Consider the following 21,637-nt stretch of genomic DNA (forward strand, 5'->3'; position numbering starts at 1 on the left):
GGCCTCTTGTTGTTTTTTTTTTTTTTTTAAGATTTTATTTATTTATTCGTGAGAGACACAGAGAGGCAGAGACACAGGCAGAGGGAGAAGCAGGCTCCATGAAGGGAGCCTGATGTGGGACTCAATCCCGGGACCCTGGGATCACACACTGGGCCGAAGGCAAACGCTCGACTGCTGAACTAACTGCTGAACTACCCAGGCGTCCCGAGGCCTCTTGTTCTAACAGGTGTTCCATTGTTGGCAGTTCTGCACCGCCTCTTTGGCCTGAGCCATACCTATAATTTCAACTGTGATTTCCAGTTTAGGTTGTTTTCAAAAAGGATAGAGATTTTAAGAACCTTATAAAACCTGAATTTAGCATCCTTCCAGAAATGCATGTCCCCATTCCCCTCCTTTTTTTTTTTTAGTAATTCATGCCTGATTTTATAACAAGTTTTTGTGTGTGTGTATGTATATGTGTGGGGGGATTTACCTTTATTAAATTTATACAATGATTTCAACTTAGTTTTTATGGACACAACAAGACTAACTTTCTTTTCATTCATTTTATCAAATTATGTAAGAGTAAATTACATAATTCCAATAATTTAAAGTGGCGCAATGATTTGAAAACAAATATAACTTATTCTTGATAAGCAAACAGCTCACCTGGTGAAAGCAGCAATGCACAGGTGTGACAGTGTAGCTAATTACCTGATCAACTTTAGCACACCAAGCACATCGGTCATTGTGTCAAACAGACAAAATGCCAACCATTGTTAATGTGGTAAGTCAATTAGAATAGAGGTAGGTTAGATAAAGCAATATGTGCCCAAAAGATTGTGCAGATAAAGTGGTGAAGGGGGTTTAGATGAGGCAGTGATTATTATTCTGACACGATAATGGGCAAAAATAACCACTATGAGCAACAGCCAGAGAACATTAGGAAGTTCACCTTGGCTAAAGCACAACTTCTGTGAAGGACAGATTTGGGAAATTTGGTTGGAGTGCTAAGTTGGAGACAAAAAGCTTCATCTGGCAAGAATATATAAAACAGAGGTATTCATTCACCAAGTATTTATTGGGCATCTAGCATAGAATAGGCTTTGTGGCCCACAAAGTTCCAGAATTAGGTGAGGCTAGAATGAGGGCAATAATTATTAAGTATAGCTCTCCAAAGAAGTGACAAGAATGAACAGAAAGCCCACAGGAATTTGGAAGATGAGACTGAGAGAAGGGTTATTACAAAGGTAAAATTTAACAAGTTTGACTTTCAATTACGTTCAATATTAGAAAAGCATTAAGAATAAAGGAGAGTTTGAGTCTGTTTGCTCGAAGAATGATATTGCAAATAACCAGCCTCAAACATGGTTAAAGGAGTAGGTTAGGATAGAAAAAAAAGTCATGACTTTAATTGAGAGCATTTGAGTTTGAGTAACATTAGGCATGCTTCTACTTTCTTACAGTATTTCAGGCTGACTGTAGAATATACTTATATTGCTTGAGAAGTGTTTGCAAATTAATTTGTAAGCATGTATAGGATCACTTGTCTATACCTAGTAACTGGTAACATATTACAAAATTGGGTTGTAAAACAAGAATAGCTGATTTTAAAGAATATTCTTAAGAATAAAGTTTGATATATTGGCAATAGCACTCTTATCTATAGAAAATCTGAACTAGTTAGACCTGGAGTAACTCTGCATTAAAAAAAAAGAGCTAGCAATTTATTTTATCATCATCCGGGCAAGACACATCAGAGGAGGATATTCAGGGAGGCAATGAGGAGGCATCTGATAAAAATTAATTTCATATCATTTGATTCACATCTTTTTACCTTAATACAGTTGCTGATTGGAAATTTGAAATCTAGATGACTAATAATGGCATTTACTAATGGGTATGAAGTTTGATATGGAGGCTGATATTTGGCACCATATGTGAAGAACTGTGATATGCAAAAGGTGGATTTGTCCAAATTTTAAAAAGACTTTTCAATATTACTTTAAAAAATTTCCCTGTAACCGGGTGTTCCATGTAAATGATGAGTCACTGAATTCTGCTCCTGAAACCACTAATACCCTAGATACTAACTCACTAAAATGTAAATAAAAACTCAAAACAAACAAAAACAACCAAAATGTCCCTGTGAGTTGAAGTAATACTGTATAACAAAGGGTTTTATTACTGCTTGTGCTTAACTTATTATTGTGACATTTGCTTTATAACAAGTATATAATTAGTTTGGCAAAATTACTGTAAACAGAAATTAAATGGAACTCATGTCTACAGCTACCAAAGAGCTGGCTTGCTGTAGCTGATGAAATAATTTCCATGAAGATACTGAATATTTGTATTATATAAAATGGCGTAGTTTGTGGTGTGTATAAGTGTTTTTGTTTTTCACTTCAAATTGTAGATTCTCTTCACCTGTTAGGCTAATCTTGCCATTTTTTTCAATGAATTGTTTTCAGTTTTAAATTGATGGGAAAATTATAAGTGTGTCAGTACCCTCAGAAACAGTGTGATTGCACAGAAGACAGAGCATGGAGTTTGGGCTCAGGAGTAATTCTCTCAAATCTTGCTTTGCTCATTTACTAGTTATATGATGTAAGACAAATTCTTAACCTGTCTAGGCCTTAGTTCCCTTATCTACAAAATGAGAACAATTAATTTTCCTCCCCCCTCACCTTCTCTCTGGGCCTTCTCTAAGTGGTTTGCTTAGTACGTGTTCCTGATGGCCATCTGTAACTTCATAACATAACAATTTGATTTCACACTAACATTGTGAATAATGGCAAGGAGACAACAGACAATTTTCTTATTTCCTTTTCTTATTCAACCTGTCCTTTGCTCTAAACTTAAAATCTCTTCACTTCAAGGAGAATCCAAACAATCAATTCATAGTACTAATCCTTTCTTTCTAGACTATTCGTTACTGAAATTAAAGTGACTGACTTTTTATGTCCACCTCATGCACAGAAACTCAATGAAAGCAGTAGCTCCTCTGAAGGCAGCACTGTAGACATTGGTGCACCTGCAGAAGAACAGCCTATAGTGGAACCGGAGGAAACCCTTGAACCTGAGGCCTGTTTCACTGAAGGTAAAGGCAGTGACCCTCACGTTGATCTTCCATTTATAGAGTGCAGGGTTTTTTTAACTGTTGATCACCCAAGATGGACCATTCATAATAAAATAGAATCCTTAGTAGACCTATTTCAATTACCTCCAATATGCTCTTTTTAAATCTATTGTTATTTTTGGTTAAATCTGCCCATTATGTGTAAAAGGTCATGAATGTGGAGATAAATATTTTAATGTAATCAAAACTAGTAATTCATATTTTTTAGAAATGAAATGGTGATCTCAATAATTGTTAAATAAAAGAATTGTAAATTAAATTAAACACTAGTCAAAATTCTCATATACAGAATTTGCCTTAAAAATAACTTTCAGACTACTAAAGTTAAATGACTTGTAAATGCCAAACTGTATTTTTAAACAAATACCATCATTTTTCAAGGCTTAGTAGATGAAGTGAGAAATAAGCACAGACCCATACCCGATACATAAATAGTATCTAGCTAAGGCTGGTATAATATGGACAATAGTTTTAAGAGCCTTGTTTTCTCCATGACTAGCATTTCCCATGGTGTCATTTACTTGGAAATTTGAGTTTTGAAGATATGAATATATTTGCATATTCTCTGTTTAGTGACCTCTTCTCCACAGGCCTGATATATATTGTCTCACTCTATTTCCTAATAGAAATTCCACACATCATTCAAAGTCCTTCTCAAACCTACTTTCATCTGACCATGGTGGAAAAGAGCTTACTATTCTTCTCAACAGCTATTAATAAATATACCCATTTAATTCAACTGATAACTTTTTGTTTATTACTTTATGATAACTCTTCTCTTTCTGTTTTGAACTATTGTATGTATCTTTACTGTCTTTCTTCTTCCCTCTCTTCCTTCCTTCCCTTCCTCCCTTTTCTTCTAGCATACATGACTTTTTCTTTTTTCTCTTTTCTTTTTGTTTTTTTTTGGGTTTGTTTTGTTTTTGTTTTTGCCTTGAGATAGGTTTCCTGGGTTTATATCTTTTCTCGAAAACAAGAATGTAAGGTTCTTGGTGGCAAGGTCCAGGTCCCATACTTTTTTTCTTTGTGCCTTAAAAAAAATGTATTTGTATCCTCCATGGTGTTTGCAAAGGTAGTCACAGATATCTGTGGATTTAATTCTTATGTTTGAGTGAGTAAAAGCAGTATAAGGAAAGCAATGAGAAATCTAAGCAGGGCCAACCAATCACATCTTAGTGGACTAAATTAATTTTGAAAATTATGTGAGCTCTTCTAGAAACACCCAAAAAAATAAAACAGTAACAAACCCAGTTGGGGGATATCTACATTATTATTCTATAATCTCTTCAAAAGGGAAGTTTTCTATTTGTCACTAATATTCGTTTGGAACTCCTCTACTAGTGTCACTTCAACAGAGTGCAATAGGATGACATAGGAAAAGACAAAGCTACTTTACATTTGTTTGTACTTTTCAAAGTTCTTTCTTGGATAATATGACCTGGGGCAGAAAAACCAGGAAACTGTTTAAGGAGGCTGAATAATTTTCACAACCTCACACAGCTAATGAATGTGCTTTTATTACTCCAGCTTAGAGAGTTACCCTAGCAAGATGGAGATGATAATTGTAGTAAAAAGATCAATCAGGGACATGCTAAAGAATATTACTGAGGCAACAGAAGTTACTTCATCTACTCCTCTTTGAACATTATACTTGCAGGCTGTGTACAAAGATTTAAATGTTGTCAAATCAGTGTAGAAGAAGGGAGAGGAAAACAATGGTGGAACCTGAGAAGAACATGTTTCCGAATAGTTGAACATAACTGGTTTGAGACCTTCATTGTTTTCATGATTCTCCTTAGTAGTGGTGCACTGGTAAGTGAATATTAAGTAAAAGTGGTACAATATTAAGTTTAAGATAATCTAATACTGATGACTTTTTAATTCTTTCTATTGCACTTTCTATCTTTAATTCTTTCTATTACCCAATGCATTCTTTCCCAAGCCCTCATCCTACATCCATTTTCATTTTCATGGTATCAGCCATAACCTCTGTTTGATAAACCTCATTTATCTCTACTAAGACTCCTTCCTTAAATATATGTACATCTCTGTATCCAACCATCCCTCCATCCATCCATCTACCCACTTAGCACCTTTCCACCCACCCACCTACTCTTCTACCTGTCTCCAACACATTTTTCATTACCTACCCCCATATCCCATCTTCCAGATTATAGATTTAATGTTTTAACTACACACTTCTGGATTTATTTCTACTATGTATACATTACAATTTCTAATAAACTCTTAATTTTTGCTTACTTGTAAGTAACCTATGGAAATTTGTCCCTCCAGCTTATTCATTATAACCAAAGAATACAAATATTCAATTACTCATATTTTAACAAGAAAGTAAGCATGACAACTCAATGTAGTTAACAGAAGTCCTGTGATGGACTTCTGAGTTCTGACAAATACTGTGTCTGAATGGTATTATCATTTGTTTATGGACAGCCAATAAGTCCTTAGGGACCACTTCTCTGTCCCTTTTAAATTGTGTCCACTATTTTTATGCTACTCAGGAAACAATGAATATTGGTAACAAAAAATATTGGGCAGTATGCCTAAGTGATTCATTTAAAGATCACTTTTTCTTTATATGAAGATGGCTTTTATAGCAAATTAATTTATATGTATATGAAAATCACTTATAAAAATATAAAGCATAACATAGGTAACATTTTAGAAAAACACTGACACAAATAGAATACTTAAGCCATAGGGTAGATAGATGAGAGATAAAATGAGCTTGTCTGATTGATACACAATCACTTAAGTTTATAACTTAGATTTATAATTGGAACATAAGTCTTTATTTTCCTGCATATTTTCTAATGACATAAATTTTCTCTGCATGCCTCTTTATACAAGAGATAATCTGCCCCTGAAACAAATGTGAGACTCAGATGTTAAGTATAAAGAAAAGTTCATATTAGAAGAACAGTATCACAATCTAAATGAAAAGTATTTTCATCCTATCATCATTGTCATAGCATAGCTCTGCTGAGAAATCTAAACTCAACAAAATGAAGGGGAGAGAAGGGACAAATGAACCCCACTCTGTAATAAAATTGGGCAATGTGATAATCGATTACAATTTCTGCTTTATGAAAAACATAAACCTTCACTTTTTATTTCTTCAATCTTCCTATTATGGCAAAAAATCAACAGGACGAAGCAAAAGAAATGAAACAAAAGAAATAAATAACTTCAAGTTGGGGTAGCACCATCTGGATATAACATCAAGAACTGTTACCTAAACAAGTCAAATTAATGAGAATTATGCCTTTACCTCTTTCTTCTGGCTATAATATCAATGGAGAGTTTAACTTTCCCCTGGTTCATTAAAAGATCTTTGAGAGGAAAAAAATCTTAAAAACAGCAATGTTTACTACCCCTCTGCCCTCCTAGTCCAATGGAATGTCATATGTATACATATAAAATCTGGGGAAAAAATATATGATCAGAAAAATAGCTTAGACTGTATAATAGTTTCAGAAAGCTTAAAATATATAACTTTTCTCTACAGGCATTTGAAGACATATATATTGATCAGAGAAAGACAATTAAGACAATGTTGGAATATGCTGACAAGGTTTTCACTTACATTTTCATTCTGGAAATGCTTCTAAAATGGGTGGCATATGGCTATCAAACATATTTCACCAATGCCTGGTGTTGGCTAGACTTCTTAATTGTTGATGTAAGTATCCTTCCTATCTTTGCCTCATATTCACAGTAATTTGTCTTATCTGTATTCATTCTAGAAAAGTGAATCTCTGACCAGTATGCTGAGTTGACAGGAAATGCTACTTAATAGACGCTAAACTAATTCACTGAATGATAGTGTTGTAGTAAACCCTGGTTTAGTCCTGGTTTAGCACAGGGGGTGGGGAGGTTATCTAGGATAAAAAACAGAGAACACAGCAGTTTGTAGAGAAAGTGGTGAAATAGGGTATGTTGCTTAAATCCCTTATATTGTGAGTCAGACAGACACGCGTTCACATCCCAATCCCATGACCGATTGGTTGTGTGCCAGTGAGTGAATTACCTGGCTCTTGAATCTGTAAAAAGATATTAGTACACACGGTATTGAAGGCTCTCAGTAAACAGTGATAATGGTAGGAGCTACTGTCATTTTTAAAAAATTCTCTTTGATCTACTCAAAGTTTTAAAGGGTGAGTTTAAAGAGTAGATTACCGAGATTATTATCCTTTAGAGGCAGTGAAGTGTACCGAGTGTAGGGAAAAACTCTGCTTGGTGCAGCTGCAGGAGTTTCCCGAGATGTAGACTCCATTTGCAGCAAGCCCATAATAGGTCAGACAGCCCTTACCAGAAGTTACATGTCCAATAAAAATTAATAATATTTCATCTACCACAAACCAGGTGGCTGCCTTCGAGATTTCTTAAACAAAATATTTCATGCTATCAATTTACTGTAATTTCAGCTGTAAGAAAGTGTGTCCAAAATATCAGAGATTTCATAGGCAAGTTTTATCTCCAAAAGATAATAGAGCAAGACCACACAGGTTTATTGTGGAATGTATTTCTAGAGCTCAGAGTCATGCATGTTATATTTCCTGAATTCTGAATAAAGGCAAAGCCAAAGCTATTTGAAAAGCTTAATGATGTTACTATGAAATGGTCAATTGAGAAAAACCTCAAAAGTGTAATAGCTTCATCATTACAAAAGAAAAAATTTCCGACATTGAGGTTTCATTATAAGTTATATTTCAAAAAAAAAGTTATATTTCAACTCCTCATAATTTTTCACACTACATTTTAAATCTAAATATAATCAAACCCTTTTGAAATCATGAGCTTTGCTTTTCTCTACTATGCTTATTCATCTCTAAAGTTTTAATGAAAAAATGATGATTTTATTATTGTTATAAGTTGAGTTTTTTAATTATTAGATTATAAACACTTTATTTTAATTATTTTTATTGCAGTATAATTAGCACGCAATGTCACATTAGTTTCAGGTATGCAACAAAGTAAATTAATAGTCTGAAATATATTAAGAAAATAATTCTATATAGATCTTGTTATTTTGCAATAATCATTTTTTTCAATGTTCTATTTTAATTATTTCATAAGGATCATTGTATCTTTTTTAAAAAACAAAAAAATTATAGCACATTGCAAGTAATATAAAAAGTATATTTAAACATAAGGCAACTTAATATACTTAAAAATAGAAAATTTTGCAAAAATAGTATCCAGTATATATGAAACTGTCCAATATTAGTTCTTTTTCAAACCAAAGAAATTGTAGCTCTGGATATGGAGTTTTGGTACGTTCTTTATTTAGATACTTAGACACCTAACATTTTTGTTTCTTAGTTCTCTCTTATTTCATAAAAATTAAGTAAATTCATTGATTTATTTTCATGGCAAATACTTATTGATTATCCATTTTCAGCCAGATAGTATGACAGAAGCTGTAAGTTAGTACAGAAAAATTTGGGATGCCTGAGTGGCTCAGCGGTTGAGCGTCTGCCTTTGGCTCAGGGCGTGATCCTAGGTCCGGGGATCGAGTCCCACATTGGGCTCCCTGCGAGGAGCCTGCTTCTCCCTCTGCCTATGTCTCTGTTTCTCTCTGTGTGTCTCTCGTGAATAAATAAATAAAAATCTTAAAACAAAAAAAAAGAAAGAAAAATTTGAGTAATTTTCATGATGGAATTATTTATTAGGATACATTGTTTACATCTGAATAAACTAGAGAAAACACAGAGGTAAGCAAGAAAAAAACGCACCTTCAAAAATCGCCTATGAAATCAATGTGCCAAGTTATTAATTTTTGAGAGTACCAACTATAATTAGTTGAACATACAATGCAGGACTAAGATTTCTTGCTTTCTCTGGTATAATAGCAGCTTTTGTATTTTATCTACTGGTCATCCAAAGTTCTAAATTCACTTAATAAAATAAAGAAGGATAACCAATTCCCTTTTCTTATACCTGAATTTCTTCCTTTTTTAAAAAATTAATTTTTATCTAGTTTTTCTATCTAATTGCTCTACTGATAAATTAGTTTAACAATTAATAAATTACATAGCATTTAAGGTTTTTATTCTACTACCTTTAACATCCTGAAAACTACTTTTTTTGCATCAAGCTGAAAATACTTCCTTAAATTTTAAAAGCTTTACTGAAAATATACAACCATTTTTCTTCTGAGTAATTATAAGCAAAAATCATATTTATTATATTATATAGTAAATTGTATGATGATTTTATTTATTTACTTATTTATTGGTGCAGGTTTCATTGGTCAGTTTAACAGCAAACGCCTTGGGTTACTCAGAACTTGGTGCCATCAAATCTCTCAGGACACTAAGAGCTCTGAGACCTCTAAGAGCCTTATCGCGATTTGAAGGGATGAGGGTAAGGAAAATGAAAGAACCTGAAGCATTACATATAGTAAAAATTAAATTCATTAAATTAAACTTTATAAGAGGAAAACCCATGCATGCAAAAGGAATGGCAAATCCTTGCAAAGTTGCTACTTTATCATTTTATCTGTTGCATATTTACTTCTGTGTGATATGCAAGAGAATTTAGGCCTCCCTTGAAATGATATAATATCATTTATCTGCTGTGCTTATTAAAATGACTTTATTTCCTAATCCACCTTGGGAGTTTCCTTACAAACCTGTATTAAAAAAAACAAAAACAAAAACAAAAACCAGATGCACCACTAAAGTACTATGTGTAATGATAGGATAATAATCCACTGAAGTGAAGTCTACATTATATGCTTCTCATTGTGATGACCTAAATTGTACTTAATGAGTTTTATTGAAAATAATGTGACTCACACATTACCTAAGAGGAAAGGAAAACAATTTTTAAATGTCAAAATTTTGTCTGTATAATGCCAAAGTTTGCATTATTTGAATATGCTCAAAGGTAGCTATTAAATATTGACTGAATTTTAAACTTTTTTTTAAAGTTATGTTTAATATAGCCTCAATTTATAACTGCATTAATCTTTTTAATTTATGTAAATAGTAGTATTAACTTAAAGATTATGTGGAAATCCACACAATTTTTCATGACAATAAAGTAAAGCATTTATAATATAATGAACAGAAAATGTAATTTTGACTCATTACCATAGATAATTCATAAATTAAGCATAACTCAAATTTCACTTGAGTCACAGAAAATTTTATACTCTTCCTTTCAAGGAAATATTCAGCTATCCCTATGATTCATTACAGATTATAAATGTTGCCATTACTGAGTTATTATTTTCCATGCCTTTTAAAATGCATGAAGCATTGATATATAAGATGTATAACATTAAAAAATTAGCTCCTTTTTAAAAAAAAAAATCAAAATTTCTTTTACCAAAGCAAAGCTGCTGAATTAAGTGTGATTCCAATAGAAAAACATTGCTTTTTTAAAAAAATATGCCTAAAGTTTAATTGCTTATAGAAACTAAGCTGTATTGAAGACTTCCAATTACATCTTGTAGGTTGTTCATAGCCTTACGTGTTCCTTTAAAATAAGATTTATTGTAAATGTCACTTTAAGAACATGAGACTTGTCTTTAGTTTCCCTAACATATATAGAAAATTTTTTCCTCACTAGAAACAATTTAACACAATATAATGCAGTCTTATTTTATTTCTCACAGAGATCTTCACATTTTTACTAAAATGTTAAAGGAAATTCTCTCCAGGGTATGTAAAAATTAAGTTTATTTTCCAATTAAAATGTTACTTTCTTTTGTTTCAGACAGGCAGTTTCAGTTTTTGAGAAAAATATTATTTTTATACATTCTACTTGAAAACATATTACCTGAATCAAAGTAATACCTTTTAAACATCTTCTGAAATCTGAACGATGCTAAGTATTTAAAGCTGTTATAAACGTTTCAAATTTAACCTTTTGAAAATGTATTAAATCCACAATTGAGATGGCCAGATATCCCCATGCTTAACACTTTATTTCCATAATGACGTTGGTCTTGTGGGTCTACCTTTGATTTTTACAGAAATAACCTTATCTGTTATTATTGATCAGTAATGCTTTTTATATTATAAAGAGAGATTAACTTTTGCAACTGAGAATTTTAAAAACATAAACTCTTTATTGATGCTAATAGGAGGTGAACTCATCTTTAAATTATAGGATTTATGAATATGGTTTCTTGCCTCATAGTGACAGCATATATACAACCATAAAATGGCTGATCATTTCAAGAGGTGTTTGGCATTGTAGAGACAAAATAACCTAATTATTGACTCTATTTTTGTATTTTTTAGTGTTTGGAATTTTTTACTTTCTTAAAAATGTAAACATAGATGATGGTGAGGTTAGAGATAATAATGATGACTATCATTGGGAAGTGATATTTGAATATATTCAGAAACTCTCATTTTATTCTTCTCCCTAGCAGCATTAAAATCACAATAGCTGTGTCAGAGTGTAAATCTAGCACTCATTCTATTTTTGTTGATTTGTCACTTATTCAAGCATGTGCTTTTATGCAACATAACCAAATAAAGCATGTTATGTAGTGCCTGATAAGAAGTTAGAAAGTGATAAGTTATCATCCCATTGCACTTTATGTTTTGCATGTTCTATGCACATTTCTGGCTGACAGCTTTTAAACATTTATTGTATTTCAAATTTCCAGTCCAAATTTTTCAACCTGTAAAATTGAACTGAGTGAATTTATGTTGTAAATATCTAGAGTAACATAAAATTTGTACTTAAATTTGTATTTTTATTTTCCTAATCTAGGAAATCTTAGATACCTTCTTTTTCAAAAGAACTCAAGTCCTGATTGATAGGGAGACAGAGACCATCATATACAAAAAGTAACACCAAATGTTCTGTAATATCAGATTTCTAACTAATAACAAACTATATATTTCTATTTTATATAGGATAATCTTGCTCCAACTTGGATGGGGTGGAGCGCTGGTTCCTCCCCTCAGCCCTTTATTATGGGTACTGTATTACCCCTTTTGCTACCTTTCATCCTTTCACTGTGACTTTGTGTAGTGGGGTGAGGGAGGGATTGGGAAGGGTACTATCGCACCACAGTAGAGAAAATACACTATATTCTAATCCCCTATTTTCAACTGTCTTAAGTTTTCTTTTGAGAAAAATACCTTTGTGAACTTACCCTCTGTGGGTCTGAACACCAACTGTTGATATCTTCATTAAGCTTCACGGAATATGATTTAGTTATGTGTTTATGGAGTTGTCCATTTACGGGGAGATTATCTGATTGGTGAGGGTGGGCGACCTGGTTTAAAATGAATGCGTGAAAACGTTAACTTTTTGATTGATGATGCTGTTTGAGGCATTAAACCCTTGGCATTTTTTACACTGGTCTGGGTCCTGAAAACAGCCATCCAGACACCAGCAGTCAGTTCCCTGCCTTGTTGATATATGTGAGCAGAAACTAGGGTTCACTATCCCAGATTTCATAAGACTCATAATGATTACGTGACCATATTCATTTTTACGTGAAAATTTATAAGGGTTATTTTCAAAATATAATGAGAAAACAATGTATTAAGAGTTGAGTTAGCACATGTGCTTTGTGTTTTAAATTGGGAAAAGTAAGTACAAAGAGATCTATATATTTGAATTATACAAACTAGAATACCTGCCCTGAAATAAAACAGAAACATCTTACCATATGTATTAAATAGAATTTAATCCATAAACTCACTTCTTAGAGTAAGTCACTCCCAAATAACTTTTTAGGATCTTAGAAGATACCACAATGAAAACATAAATAAAAATGAATCTATATTTTGTTTATTCTTAAAGTTTGAAACTAATGTACAAGAAGGAGAGTTTTTATTTTTGAAAGAGATAAAGTTGGAGATTTTATTTGGATAATTGATGTATCATATCTTTCCAAGATAATTATCTTAATTAAGCCCCACAACACAAATGTAGTCAGTAGGTTCTTTAAAAAATTCCATTATTCTTTTTTTGTATTTAAAAATGTGTGATTTTTTTTGCCTACTTTTGATTTTTATTCATATAGGTTTTATATTTAGATTAATGAAGCATTAGAATCCATGAGTAGTAGTATTTGAAATTCAGAGATAATTTGTTCAGACAAGACATTTCTACATGTATCAAAATTCCTAACATTAATTTGCATACTTAACTGTCAATCCTTCATTTTGTGTTGATTTAATAAAAATGCAGATAGTGAACCAGATACAGAAAGTTTTTATAAGAATGGATTGTACTAGAATAGAGAAATTCTATTGATGATGTTTTGCAAAACATTTGTGAGAAGATGCAATCTCTGATATTAATTTATTAAGATCGTTCCTTCCTTAGACATCTTCTTTTATGCATCCTACAACCTCAATCTGTTCTTTCCAATTAATTCAGGCCATTTCTGCCCAGTGTCTTCACCTCATGGGAAACAATTACTGCAGTTCCCTAGAGCCTGGAAAGAATTAATACACCTCCCTCTGTGCTGAACCAAGAAATGCCTTGAGGCTCTTGGGAAAAGACAATCCTTGCTCTGAACTTTATTGCTTAATGAAATTTTAAATATGATGGACCTTTGTATAGCAGATTTCCCAATACTGTGCCTAATGTTTTAGTTCTTTTATCTTCATATCTTCATAAAAATAAACCTTTTCTCTGGACCGAAAGTATGCCAACATTGCAAATTATTTTCTGAAAGACACTGCTTCAGAGTACTTGCTTGCGTCACGAATTACATAGAGCTCATTTTAATACAAAACTAATCCCCAGTTTCAAAGTAGCTCTCAGACTTACTGGCTAACCCCCAATTTTTTGTTATACCCAGCTCTTTATTCTCATCTCGTGTCCAAAGTAACATTAAATAGTATGTTTTCATCAATAAATGCTAAGCTAATCTTTACTCCACTCATTCATTCCACCATTTTTCCCCTATATTCAAAGTACTCTACTATATTCCCATAGTCAAAGCACTGAAGACCTTGGAGAATGCACAAATATATTTTTGCATCTTAAGTTAAAAAAAGAAAAAGCCTCTTGTCTGTCAAAATTACAGGAATGCAGTTAACTCTAAGAGCAATGTGGGAACCAGGTTAGTAGGAGCAACTCTATGGAGAATGAGTGATGTAGAATGGAAAGAGCAAGCCCTAGATGCTACTTCTAGTCTACTTTCTGAATTTAATCTATCTTAGCCTCATTTTTTTCATTGCCAACAGAGAACATCATTCTAAATTATCTCTATGGTCCTGGCCAGCCCTGGAATTCTGATTCTTAAATTCAAAAGAGGAAACGCTCATCTTTGTTTTGGAGGCTAACGTGGAGGGCGAAGTGAGGCTTCATGAAAAGAAGTGCTACGTGAACTAGACCTTGTAGAAGAAAGAATGTTCCAGAAAGGGGGATACTGGGCAAGGGATTTCAAAGGCATCTCAGTTGTCTGGTAATTGTATTAGTTGGGTTGGCATGAGGGTAGTTGGCTAGGGAAGTTTAAACTAGAAATGTAGATTGTGAATTGATTTGAATACTGAGGCAAGGAAAATATTTGATAATCAGTGGAGATCCATTAAGTAATTTTAAAGTGAGACTTGGGGATGATGAATTTGTATCACATAGAAAGGAGAAAATTAGAAGACTCTGACAATAGTGCCACTATGAATTAATGGAGGCCAGATTTAGGATGAAGGTGAAAATGGGAAAGAAATGACAGAGATGAGGAAGGATTTGAAAAAAGAAGTATCGGACCTACAGACTGACATGAAAAGAACTTCAGGAAATAGGTATAGGTCACCATACTCTAAACTGACTGTTGTAGGTAAAATGCATTTTAACATATACTCTGTGTATACACAATAAAAATAAGTTTGTTTTTTAATCTGGATGGTAGGCAAAATATTCAGAAAAGGAGGGAGATAACTAACTTGATTCTACCTATCAAATTTTGAATACAAGATAAATCTAAGTGTATCCACACATTTAAAATGAGGTATAAAATAGGATTTATTTGATCAATTGTATTACTGCAGACAGGCAAATGACATAAGATAAGATCCATGTTTCAGTCTGGTAAGCTGCCTAGGCCTTATCACCTGGATCTCCCTGGGTGACTCCAACAACCTAAATGTTTACGCTCATTTTCCTACCTTTGCCAGTAGTGGTTTTACTATTTCCTTTGGCCTACTTAGCACATTGTTTTGGAATCCCAAAAGTCCTAGAGTTCTTTGCAAACTTTAAACATAGCTCAGAAGCAGAAGGAATTGGCTCATGTATTTGTTTTTTCAGACATGTAATCAAAAAACTTTGTTCTAAAAATGCACTGGCATCAAATGGCGGATAGAAAATACTTTGATGCTTATTGTTTACATTGGACCAGAATGACAAGAATAATAGAAGTACATAGGTAGCATTAATGTAGCTATCAATGTTCAAGTCTGAGGCATCCTCTGCCACTTACGAGCATCTGAGGTCCTGTCTTTATCTCCCCTCTTAGCTACTCCTATACAGCTCCAATGGGCACTGTCGAGCAGGGAGCAAGGACACCTATCCCTATAGTGTTGCCAAATATGAAAACTCAGATGTTTTCATCTGGGATCCAGAAATTAAGATAAGAGGGGAAAAAAACATGCTCCCATAGAAAAAGAATAGATAATTACTTAGCACAGAATTTGATGTTAATCACATCAGATTTGGGAACTATGTATGACATCCCCCTTTTCTTATTTTCCTAAGAAACTAATTTCTATTATGTTTCATTTAAAATAAGTTTATTGAATTAAACTCAGTAAATGAAACAACTGACATGACTGGAGCTTGAAATAAACGATGTGATGATCTAATGAAATACATAATGCTAAATGGTCTTGCTTCTTATGCAAAAATTATTAGTCATAGCAATGCATGAATAATTAAGGACAAAACTTATAGTAGGCATTTAATAATATTTTTATATTTATACATCTGAACTTTTTTTTTATTAAAGTATGTTGGTCAAGCCAACTTCTGTCCAAATATTTTAGTTTCATTATTTAATATATTGCCTTTTTAAAAATTAATCTTCTGTATTAGGATTTCCTATTTCTCTTTTTTCTAATAAACAACAAATATTCTAATATCATCTGGCAGCAAATTCCTCTGATTTTGCCTTTCCTTTAACTTTTTGGTACTTCTTCCTCTCTTTTCTTAAACTTTTTTTGTTTCTTTGTTATATTGTCTATATTTGTTTCCCTAAATATATTGCTTAAGAAAGAATGGATTTCATTTTAAGTTTTTTTTTTTACTTTAAAGTGTCCTAGAATAGTCTTGATACTTTTTTTAAAAATGGAAATACTAAAGATTACTAGGGAATGTCTTTTCCTTTTTAACAAATAAGAATTCTGACTTTTCTTTTTTTCCATTTGTGTATTAGGTGGTTGTGAATGCCCTTTTAGGAGCAATTCCATCCATCATGAATGTGCTTCTGGTTTGTCTTATATTCTGGCTAATTTTCAGCATCATGGGCGTAAATTTGTTTGCTGGCAAATTCTACCACTGTATTAACACCACAACTGGTGACATGTTTGACATCACCGAAGTGAATAATCATTCTGATTGCCTAAAACTAATAGAAAGAAATGAGACTGCCCGATGGAAAAATGTGAAAGTAAACTTTGATAATGTAGGATTTGGGTATCTCTCTTTGCTTCAAGTTGTAAGTGAACACTCTTTTCTCTGAAATTTGTTTATTGTTTGGAATAATAACAAAGTAATGACAAACACCTGAGTTACTAAGAAGAGAGTTAGTTATTAAGAAGAAAGTTTATTACAGACTTTTTTTTCTAATTTTGATTTATTAGTAAGAGCCTATGAGCCCAGATGGGTGGCTACCAGTCAGTGGAAATTCAGTGCAGACATAGTTGATAGTGACCAGTTATTTCAGTTCTTCCCAAAGGTTTTATTCTCCTCCTGCCCATATTGCTCTCTTCCCATATGAACAAGTTGATTAGCCATTAAGTTTGCTGGTATTTTTTTCTATTGCTACTGGAAAGCTTTGTTCGCTGATGGATCACCCTCCCCAAACATACACACTTAACACACCTGATTGGACTGTAACTAATTGGTGGCAGTTTACTGCTACTGAGTTGTAGGATTTGGATTGAAGATCAGGGAGTGAATGATATTTAGGTATTAGGGTTGGATCCTTACAGTGAAATGGAAATAATACAGGGTAGTGCCTGAACTCAGAAATGAAATACTAGCAGCCATGGTCTTGTCAAATGACTTTTCAGTGCAATTAAGTCTATTTTATCTAAGTAAAATAGGAATTTTATCTATTCCTGCCTTTTACTAATGGTTTTTAAGCCTAATTTACACAAAAGAAAAACAGTTCACAATTTATAAAAACACAAAAGAGAAGATGGTGGCCCTTGAAGGATGTATATTTGATGCTATTTTGCAACAGCTACATCACAACACAGCAGTGGCTAAAAACAGAATCCAGATTGTTTGAAAAACACAGAAAGATCCTGCTCTTTTTTGGCCACTAAAAACTGAGCTTAAAAAAAAAAAAGAAGTCTATAAAAGTTCTTTCCTTGTGTTTCTACAGAGGCTTTAGAGCAGAAATCCATTTCTGTTCACCAGGATTGTTTTCAGTTCAACCAGGAGACTAACCAAGCAAACAAACCTGCATTGGTCAAAACCCTCTAACATCTCTTTCAGAGGTGTCTGTACTATGAGTCCTTGACAAGTTCTTCCCACCTTCTTGTTGGAAATTCCTATTTCTCTTTTGGATGTTTCTGACTTACTCTGAATGTTTAAGCAATTAAAATAGGGATTTAAAAAATCTGGCAAGTATGAATTATTTAAATATTATAGTGGACACATGATGACACTCTTGAGAATTTATCCTAACCCTTAATTAATAACCGCACTTGTAAATATCACTAAAGTGTATCACTTCCTCCATAAAATGGAGAAAAGAAAAAATTTTTTCAAGAAATGCCTTAAAATGCTAAATAACTTGAAAATGTAGGATAATGATCGTGCATGGAGCCATTATATAAATTCTACCACTAAAGAAACTCGAAGTACTTCTTTATAGTTGGCTTTCTACAAAATCACCTCTGTTGATGAGTAACTCATCTAAATGGTTCTTCAAATCACTTCCTTTCTTCATATGCCTAGTGTGTAATTGACTTGTTCTATCATTCACCTCAGCCATTGACATTCAACATTCCCCTCTCTGATGTACAAACAGCTTCTATTTTCTAGCTAAGAATTATTACTTTCTCTTTACTGCCATCACACTCACCCTTTCTCGGCTTTCTTCCCATGACATCCACCACTTCACAAGTGTTAGTGTTATGAAAACAAAGATGTGTTGGGATACAGCTGCTGAAAGATTTGCTAGACTTGCTCACTAGCTAAGAACAATCATCTCAGACTTCCAGGGTTTAAAGTTTATGTCCTCTGACAAATAACAAATTACTATAAGCTTTTAGACTTGGGATCTGTCTTGAATATGGAACACCAAGTATCTACTGTTTTATTTTCCACTTTTACTCATATTAACTCAGTTTTATCAAAAACTACAGAGAAAAAAAAATAGAATAAAAGACCATTTCTGGATGCCATGCTTCAAAATTCTTAGAAGAACAGTTGCAGCTCTGACTTTATGTAATCACTCTGATCCTCAGAGTGTTACAATCAAGAGAAATGTTAAACTTATTGTAACTGTCATCACCTAGCAGATAGATTTCAGCAGATGATTGTGGATCTAAATTGTCAATTGTTTTTGCAGCTATATATATTATCAAGTGTGTTGGCATTTGTAAAGCTTTCTAAAAGTATTCCACCAAATTTCGATAGCACTTCAAATTTGCATTATTCCATTAACTCTAAGGAATTGAAAAGTATTTGTGAGTTGGTTATCAAGCAGAAGGATATATAAAATAACCATTTTGTTTATTGTGATTTTAGAAATGAAAAGCCTTACCTAAGATATGATATTTGTCCAAAATCTATGTAAAATTTGTTTTGAAATACCTTTCAAAAATGTTCTTTTAAAAAAAGTAGATAAGTAAGAATATTTATTAAACAGCAGGTCTGAATTATTCCAAAGTAAAGCTTGCATGTCCTTTTTAATAGGCCACATTTAAGGGATGGATGGATATAATGTATGCAGCAGTTGATTCCAGAAATGTAAGTATTTCTTGTATCCTGCCTTTTCATAGTATTGGTTAAGTACTAAAATTAACTCAACAGAGCATAGCAGCAAAATGGGATGATTCTATGATGACTATTTTTAAAAAGGGAAAAACATGACTCAAATTAATATTCAATGATAGCTGTGCTTATCAGAAAGATCTTAATAAAATAAATTAAAACATGATTTTGACAGTTAAAGTAACATATTCCTATATTTAAAAACTGATGGATATTTTACTTTCTTTTTATCTACTAATTTTATAATCATCAGCAATAGTTTTGGTATGTAAGAGCAAATGTGAAAAAATACATGATTGCTATCAGTAGATGAAATTTATAGTTACTCTCCGTAAGTAGACAGTGTGAAAAGTTAGAGATGCTGTCCAGGCAGCCTTAGATTTCTATAATAATCCCTGTCAAATTCATTCATTTGTATGATTTTAGTATCCGTAAATTTACTGGAGCCTTTACCAATGATGTTATCACTTCAGTGGTCAACATTTCCTTTAAGTTTGTATCATCAAAGGCAAGACCTATTTTATTTGGTTTCTCCTACAATAGCCTCTTTCAGGCTTTAAGAAGAGAACTCAAATCCATGCTTATTCCAACCCTACTCTTCAAAACTTCGTAAAATTCTATGTTCTGTCAGTCTTCATCTTTCTGTTCTTTTTTAAAAATATTTTATTTATTTATTTATTCATGAGAGACACACACAGAGAGAGAAGCAGGCTCCATACAGGGAGCCTGACGTGGGACACGATCCTGGGTCTCCAGGATCAGGCCCTGGGCTAAAGGGGGGGCTAAACTGCTGAGCCACCCAGGCTGCCCCATCTTTCTGTTCTGAAGTCCAATCTGTTTTGTCTATTATCATGAAAAATAACTTCTGTCTCTGTAATTTTTAAACTGACCCAGTAAAGCTCACCTACCTTTCTTGATGTGCACTTTCCATAAGTTGCTCTAGTTTTATGTTGACTTTCTTCTGATATCTTCCAGAGTTGTGTTATTTCATTTGTTACCACAATTTTGTGTGTCTGGCTGTTTTTAATTCTGTAATCTTTAGAAGGACATGAATTTATTAGGGACCTATCTACTGTGACTCATTTACCCTTTACTATGTGATATGTGGTAGCTCACTGATAACTTACTGTAAGTACAATCTAAAGACTAAATTATCACTTGAAAATTCATGAGAAGGATATTTGGTTATATTTACCCAATCTAAAAACTTCAATGGCTATTGTAATGTTAAAGGTATGATGCTGAACATCTAAATGAATAATTCAATTCTTGTTTGCCAAATAAATTCATGCATACACAAATGGTTGTGTCTAAGCATAGTTTATGCATATTTTCTGGAATAACATTTTTCACTAATAATTTGTAAATTATTAAAATTAAGAACTTAAAAAAATTTACCAAATTTAACACTCTACTATCCTTATAGCAAGATATTACTTGTATTTATAGTAATAAAAATAGATTCTAAAGTGTTATAACAACCATATTTTTTTACATGAAAACATGTCTAAAGGCTAATTTCAGAGACTTATTAGAGGTAGGTGATTCAGAGGGAAAAAGAAAAGTACTGCTAAGTATTACTAGGCATTTTCTTTTCTATCTATTCTCATGAAAAAGTACCCATGATTTCTGGCAACAAAATGTATTATGATATTTTACGAACTCTTCTCCTTTGGTAGGTTGAACTCCAGCCTAAGTATGAGGAAAGTCTATACATGTATCTTTACTTTGTTATTTTCATCATCTTTGGGTCCTTCTTCACCTTGAACCTGTTTATTGGTGTTATCATAGATAATTTCAACCAGCAAAAAAAGAAGATAAGTATTTCTAATATTTTCTCTCCCACTAAGATAATAAAATTATTGGGAGTATTTTTTCCACTAAATGAGTACTTTGATTCAGAAGCCAAATGGGCATATATATTAAATTACATTTTGCATTCTTCTCCTCTGCCATCCACTGTCCATCTTTTTCAGGGTATTGGAAGTCAAGAACAACTGTGCTCTGTATTCCTGTACATAGCTTCACAAACCTCTCTTCTCTTTTTCTTTTCTTTTCTTTTCTTTTTTTCTCTTTTCTTTTCTTTCTTTTCTTTTCTTTTCTTTTCTTTTCTTTTCTTTTCTTTCTTTTCTTTTCTTTTTAAGCCAGGGGCCACATTTTCAATCCTTTGGAAGAAAATAATTAGGAAAAAAAAATGGAAAAGAACCCAAGCATATGCCCCTTTCCAAGGTCAATTTGTTGTTTTTATCCCTATAAATCCCCTCCTTAAAATATACTTTATAGTGAAAACCCTTAGAATGTTTGCAATAAATTAAGCATAAGATGTAAACTCCTACT

General features: G+C 32.7%; 1 protein-coding gene across 6 annotated transcripts in view; it reads left to right on the forward strand.

The window, feature by feature from the left end:
• The window catches only part of LOC129498960 (sodium channel protein type 1 subunit alpha), a 78,105-nt gene that overhangs the window by 47,539 nt on the left and 8,929 nt on the right, over positions 1 to 21,637 (forward strand). For all 6 annotated transcript variants that reach the window (XM_055308593.1, XM_055308595.1, XM_055308597.1 and 3 more), the window contains exons 17-23: positions 2,962 to 3,082; positions 4,779 to 4,933; positions 6,651 to 6,824; positions 9,389 to 9,511; positions 16,506 to 16,787; positions 19,223 to 19,276; positions 20,980 to 21,117. In XM_055308593.1, coding sequence (XP_055164568.1) covers positions 2,962 to 3,082; positions 4,779 to 4,933; positions 6,651 to 6,824; positions 9,389 to 9,511; positions 16,506 to 16,787; positions 19,223 to 19,276; positions 20,980 to 21,117 — 1,047 coding nt within the window. The remainder of the gene's footprint in view (positions 1 to 2,961; positions 3,083 to 4,778; positions 4,934 to 6,650; positions 6,825 to 9,388; positions 9,512 to 16,505; positions 16,788 to 19,222; positions 19,277 to 20,979; positions 21,118 to 21,637) is intronic.

This window comes from Nyctereutes procyonoides, unplaced genomic scaffold (assembly GCF_905146905.1).
Source record: "Nyctereutes procyonoides isolate TBG_1078 unplaced genomic scaffold, NYPRO_anot_genome, whole genome shotgun sequence".
Lineage (NCBI taxonomy): Eukaryota > Metazoa > Chordata > Mammalia > Carnivora > Canidae > Nyctereutes > Nyctereutes procyonoides.